The 6,580-nt window shown below is 55.7% G+C and overlaps 1 protein-coding gene across 5 annotated transcripts in view; it reads right to left on the bottom strand.

The window, feature by feature from the left end:
- The window catches only part of ATCAY (ATCAY kinesin light chain interacting caytaxin), a 49,322-nt gene that overhangs the window by 3,977 nt on the left and 38,765 nt on the right, over nt 1–6,580 (bottom strand). For 4 of the 5 annotated variants that reach the window (XM_045300078.1, XM_045300079.1, XM_045300080.1 and 1 more), the window contains exons 10-12: nt 3,154–3,189; nt 2,697–2,795; nt 1,270–1,409 (exon numbers count right to left, since the gene is read on the bottom strand). In XM_045300078.1, the coding sequence (XP_045156013.1) occupies nt 1,270–1,409; nt 2,697–2,795; nt 3,154–3,189 (275 nt within the window). The remainder of the gene's footprint in view (nt 1–1,269; nt 1,410–2,696; nt 2,796–3,153; nt 3,190–6,580) is intronic. The other variant, XM_045300082.1, reaches the window with a different exon arrangement.

The following is a 6,580-nucleotide window of genomic DNA, read 5'->3' as shown; positions in this document are numbered from 1 at the left end:
TTAATGTTGGACTTGTGGGCTTGGGCAGCATTGGTTTGGAATGTTTTCGAGATGCACACTTTCTTTACATAAAACTCTCTCTTATCCATGAGTTGCTGTGGATTTGTTTCTCCAAAGTACCCAGACTCATACTGTCCCTGTGCTGAGACCCTCCTAGACCCAGGGGAAGAGTGTTACCAAGACACACGGAGCTCTTCGAGGAACGCCAGGAAGGGAATAAGGACCTTCCTCTTAAATTGTGAGCGAGACCGAGAGTCCTCCCCTAGAGCCAGAGCCCTGAATCCAGACTTCTCGTCCCCTAAACTGCGAGAGAAGACACTTCTGTTTGCTAGAACCACTCCCTTGTGGTCTTTCTGTCACAGCAGCAGAAGGTAGCTAAGACACCAAGGTTCAGGGAGCTTCCCTGGTCAGCTCCCTGGTGTGTTGCCTGCCCAGCTCCACTGGGCGAGGACCTCCAGAAGCTCCTGCTTGGCCTCTCCCACCTTTGCCCTCTGTGTCCCTCTGCCTGGCTGAGCCTAACTTGCAATCGTGAGCCAGAGGGCCTCGATGAGTCTTTCTAATGGCTCATGATCCTGAGGGTGGTGTGGGGGCAGACTGAGACAGCGAGCCAGGCTGAGGGAATGTCAGTTACATCATCTCCTGTCAATTTGAGAGAAGGGGCGGAGTCTACCCTGTCAATCAGGTCATAGCCAATGAGACCTCTGTGTGGGCATGGCCTTCTCCTGAGGATTCCTGTGATCTCCTGTCTTCCTCCCTGGAGGAAGGGACACCCTCTCTCTCTGCTTCACATTCCTGTTGACAAGACACATGGAACTACACTGATGGAACCAGAGTCCTGGAGCTGGAGGAGCCACGTGGAGACCCACGCCAGTGTTGAGATGCTTCCACCGCCACTGGATCCACAAGACTTTCCACCCACTGGCCTGTGATCTTCCTACGTTTGGTGTCATTGAATGGCTGTGTGAGTCTAAAGAGGAATTTATGGACTAGTAGTATAGGACATATGGGCTAGTATTGGACTTATGGACTTGATCTAGGATGTTTCTCAATATACAATACACAATTGCTCTTTTATATAAAGCTCTTTCTTATACACATATGAATGTTTCTCTAGTCAACCTGGACTAACACAGAGAGAGACCTTGTCTAGCCTGCATTGTCTCACGCCCACATCTCCCCCAGGAGCCTTTGGGGCCTATGAAAAACGGTGTTCCTGGGAGCCGGGCCCCTCCCAATTCCCCAGGGCCGCAGACTCACCGCCCCACCCACCTTGTGTCCTGCCCTCCTCGGATGGGAGCTGAGCTGCGGGTGAGGAAAGAGGTGTGAGCTGCTTGTCCATCTGTCCAGCACACGTGGATGCACGCAGCTGCTCATGGGAAGGTGGACGGCTAGGGTCCGCCTGGAGGCACCTTGGAAGAAAGGCCTGGCAGTCACCTTCTGGACACGCAGCCCCTGAGGCGCCCGGGGAGGCTGCCCCCAGCTGGCGACAGTGTGGCGGTAACTGGTTTGTTTTCAGGGAGGCAGGAAAAGATGAGTGGTCCCTTGGGGTTCAGGGGGAGGAGGGAGGGGTGAGTAGGAGGAGCCCAAGGCCTTTTCAGGGCAGGGACACCCTTCTGCATGAGCCTGCCTTGGGGAACACGTGACATGCCCCGTTTATCAAAACCACAGGGAGAGACCACACGGAGTGGGCCCGGAGGAAACGAGGAGCTTTAGTGACAAGAAGGGAGCCATTTCGGTTCATCCGTTTTAACAGGTGTGCTGTCTGATGGGGACACACTAGGACCACCCCGTGCATGTGTGTGTGTGTGTGTCCTACAGGGACCCCATGTGTGTATGAGACCTATAGGGATCCTGTGTGGGGGTGTGTGTGTGTTTGATCTATAGGAAGCCCGTAAGTGTGGGTGGGTGCGACCTACAGGGATCTGTGTATGTAACTGTGTGAGTGTGCATGTGAGGCTCCTGTATATAAAAAGCCCAAACGATCAAGTTGACCCCGGCCCCTAGCAGCCCTCCCCAGGGTTTCTGAGGCTGTCCATGGTCATCAGCGCTGACCGCCTCCTTGTTCTCTCTGATGACCTGCTGGACTTGAACCACGGGTGTGAATCCATGACAATCCTCCAGCCGCAGTGGAAAACGTGGGGAGCCCTGCAGCCCCTCCACTGCTCGTCTTGTGACATGCCATCGTGTTGTTCCCACTCACAGTGACCCCCGGTTCAAGGAGCGGGAGGAAATGCCACCCGGCCCTGCCCAGTCTTCACCCTGGCGGTGACATCTGGGTCTGTTGCTGTGTGTTCCCAGTGCCTTCTAGCTGAGGGAGGAGACCCCGGGGGTGCAATCCTTGCCTGTTGGACTGCTAGCCACACGGTCGGTGGTTCGAAACCACCCGCCTCTCCGAAGGAGAGACAGGTCCAGCCTGCGGGGTTCCTGGTGGGCACTCGATCAGCCGCTGTGCCGCTGGGAGCCACTAGGTTCCCACCGGCCAGTGTTTTGTTTGTCCTCCTTCCTAGTCTGTCTGAGTCTGGAAGCTCCACTGAACCAGCCCACCCGGGGGCTTATTCAGGGCTCCCCTCCCCCTGCCAGTTCGCTCATTCATCCTCAGGGGCAGGCAGTGTGCTATGGCTCTCCCCTGGCCCTCTCCACCTCAGGGGGGGGTGGGGCATGGGGTGGGGCCAGGTGCCACCTCAGAGGCTCCTTACCTGCTCTCTGCCACCTCTGCCTCTGTGGCCACAGCTGCTGCCTCAGTCTCCGCCTTCTCTTCAGACCCGGGTGGGACAAACTCTGGCAGGGGTCTTGTACTATAGACAGAGAGAGCCGGGTGCTGAGTGGCTTGGGACCCGAACTCAGGCCCCCTGGGGTCTGCCTGCACGGTTAGACTCAGCTGGCTTCCCTGGTTCCAGAAGCTGCCAGACCAGGGTCTTAAAGGGTGGAGTGACCTGCTATGAGGAGGTGGCTTGGAGGGGGCAGAAGGAGGGGGTGACACAGACCCTTAAACCTATTCCTTCACAGCATCTTTCTTGACTGATCATGGGAGGTGCAGATGTGTGTTTGTGTGAGGGGCCCACTGTCCGCCCTCTCCTAACCCTTCGAGAGGCCCCTACCCAGCCACCAGCCCTGCCCTGCCCACCCCACCCCCACGGTGCCCACAGAGCCTACCTCTCCCTCCTGGCCTTGATCCTTTCCTCCTCGTACCTGGAAGAACAGAAAGGGCGTCAGACATCACTCAGACAAGGCCCTCTCTTCCACAGCGGCATGGAGGGCGTGTTTACCCCCTTTGGGAGCAAGACGCCCATCCTCTTGCAGCTTGCAAACCCACTCTCAGGGTGCAGTGCCGATCCAGTGTTCATTCCACTCTGCCTACTTCCAAAGCTCCCTCAGGCCTCCTTATGCATGAGACCAGAGGAACTAGCTGGTGCCCGGCTGCCACCACTGAGCATTTCCACCCATCCGGATGATTCTTGATCAAAAGGGGGAAACTGTGAAACAGAAGGTCAACATCTGGCAGAACTCAGGATTCTTGAATCAGTCGGGTCTGGAGGCACCCCTGAATCTCTCACTCTGAGAAAAACCTTTCTAGCCACCGACGGAAAGCATGCTCTGAAGTCACCTTTCAACTAGACCAAGGGTGGGCATCACCTGGCCCCTGAAGTCATCGATCCCCAGATAACAGCACGGGCGCCTCACCAAAGAACAGCAGTTCCAGTCACCACATAGTTGGGGTTCGGCGCCATCCAGTCGGTTCCGACCCATAGTGAGTCTATATACAACAGCACGAAACCCCCCCAGGTCCTGCACCAGCCTCACCGATGTTCCGGTGCCCGAGCCCGTTGTTGCAGCCGCCGTGGCCATCCATCTCACCCAGGGCCTTCCTCTTTCACTGCCCAGCACAGCCTGGTCTTTCCCGACAACTTGTCCAAAGGACGTAAGACACACTGTCACCAGGAGCACTCTGGCTGCGCTTCTTCCAAGACAGACTTCCCCCTAGGAGCCCTGTGGCATTGTGGGTTAGAGGCAGCCTGCTGCTCCCTGCAAGGTCAGTGGTTCAAACCCCCATCCTCAGAGAGGACGATGAGGCTGTTCGCTCCTGTCGAGATGCACAAGAACCCAAGTTCACTGCCGTTGAGCTGATGCCGCCTCCTGGCCACCCCAGAGGGCAGGCTGGAACGACCCCAGGTGAGTTTCCGAGACTGACTCTTCATGGGAGCAGAAAACCTTGTCTTCCACCCTCAGAGCTGTAGGTGGCTTTGAACTGCAGGCCTTGCAGTTAGCAGCCCAATGTAGCCACCACCCCACCAGGGCTCCCTATCACATTAGGTGTGGGAAACAGAGGAATGGGAAGAGAGTGTATGTGTATGTGGACACATTCTTTACTCTCATATTTGATGAGGCCGGGAGGCCAAGATTCTGGGTGGAGGGAGGCCTGCACACTTGTGAGTTAGAGATGAGTCCCAATCACATGCTCATAATTAAGACGAGTCCCCACAATATCCTCCCAGAATAATGCTACCTTACAGCTACCTCTTACAAGCACGCAGCTGATTGCTGTCTGCCCGGCAGCTTTGTCTATCAGAGCAGCATGTGACAGTGGCTCTCCCTGCTCAGGGGACGGTCACTCCCCCTGACCTGCCCCCAGCACTGATGTTAGGGTACTCCTCTAATGAACTCCGGGACCTTTAGGGTTAGGGTACAGCCCACTTTGTTAAGTATATGGTTACCTGAGAGTATATAAGGTGATGTGAGCATACAATCTCTCTCTCTCTCTCTGCTTGGGGCTGGTTCCTGAAGCCATGGCAGAGGTGAGCACCCCACAAGGTGTGCCTGTCTCTTAATTGCTTCCCTTCAGGGACAAAACCGTCTCTTAACACCATCCGGATGTGAGGCTGGATCTCACAATTAGGGGTGAGTTAATTCAATATTAGGCCAACCTGTTGTTGTTGGTTCTGACCCATAGCAGCCTTATGCTCAACAGAAGGAAACCCTCCCAGCCCTGCACCTCCTCATAGCGGTTCTAATCTTGAGCCCACTGTTGTGGGCACTGCGTCCGTCCATCTTGCGGAAGGCCGCCCTCTCTTCCACTGCCCCTCCACTTGACCAAGCATGACGTCCTGCTCCAGGGACGGCTCTCTCCTGACAACATGTCCAAAGTAGGTAAGACGGAGTCTCGCCACCCTGGCCTCTAAGGAAGGAGCACTCGGACCGTCCTTCTTCCAAGGTGGTTCCGTTTGTCCTTTTAGCAGGCAACGGTCCTTTTCGATGTCCTTCTCCGGCACCACCGTTCACACGCTTTGATTCTTCTCCATCTGACCAAATAAAGCCGGCCGATTTTGAAGTCCATCATTTTGTATGGCCCGCGAGTGATGTTATAAATATCCGGATGGCCCTTGGTGGAAAGCAAGACTCCCCACTCCCAAACTAGAGAGACGCATAGGTAACTGAGTAAAAAAAGTTTGCCACGCGCATGACATCTCTTTCGCGGCTTCGCCTCTGCTTCAGCTGAGAGCCGTTCAGGGGCAGCGAGTCTAAGCCAGCGGTGGTGCAGAAAACCAGGCAGGGAGCGAGGAGAACAGAGACACCGTGGCGCTTGGAGCCAGTATCATTGCACGCTTCCTGCAGGACCAGTGGGTGAGTGGATGTTCTACTGTGTGTATGTGTGTGTGTTTAAATCATGATGAAAATCAAAATTTAAAAAGCGGGGGAAGAGAAGCCCCCTTCCCCGACCCCAGGCTGCCCTGGGCAGAGGAGAACCGATTTTGTTCATGCGTTCAGCTGCTTAGAAGTTAGAAGGTTGAGTCCACTCTACACAGTGGAATGGTACCAGTCATCAGGAGGTGTGTGTGTGTGTGTGTGTACATGTGTGTGCTCTCCCGCACACACGTCATCACATAGGTGCACCTTGACAAGCTTAGGCACTGAGCCAGAAACAGAGGGACAAAATCTTGGAGGGGCTTGGGCCAGCTGGCTCTACAGCTTACAATGACACCATTCCACCCTCTAAGGCAGTGAGTATCCACTGGGGTCTTCAAAGATGCAGCTAAGCAGCAACTACCGGTCTCTCCTCATCCAGAGGAGGTAAATCCAGAGACACTTGGAAACAGGGAGTCCTCGTGGCCATCCGGTCGATGCTGACTCACAGCAACCCTATAGGGCAGGGTAGAGCTGCCCCTGTGGGTTTCCGAAGCAGTACTTATTTACCAGAGTAGAAAGCCCCTTCTTTCTCCAGTGGAGCGGCTGGTGGTTTCGAACGGCTGACCTTGTGGTGAGCAACCCCCCACATAACCACTGTGCCCCCAGAGCTCCCCTAATGGACTCAGGGACCGCATGGACAAATATGTCTCCATGACCCTGAGACCAGAAGAACTAGATGGTGCCTGGCTTCCAAGAGCCAAGAGCCCTGGCTCCCTCTGTTCCACCAGCCCTTCCTCTCACTTCGGGTTCCCAGAGTCTTCCTTGGTGGCTCAGAGCTGGGGTGAAGGGGTGTGGACAAGGCTGGGGCAGAGCCTGGGTGTGTTGGGCAGGAAAGTGCCCAGGTGTGGCCTGGGTGGAGCCAGAGGGGGAGGGGTGGGAGTGGAGGAGGGAGGTGGGA

Source organism: Echinops telfairi, unplaced genomic scaffold, assembly GCF_000313985.2.
Source record: "Echinops telfairi isolate 266 unplaced genomic scaffold, ASM31398v2 ScPeMD7_7459;HRSCAF=8497, whole genome shotgun sequence".
NCBI classification, from domain to species: domain Eukaryota; kingdom Metazoa; phylum Chordata; class Mammalia; order Afrosoricida; family Tenrecidae; genus Echinops; species Echinops telfairi.
The sequence above is the reverse complement of the archived record's forward strand: the minus strand, read 5'-3'. Positions and strand labels throughout refer to the sequence as shown.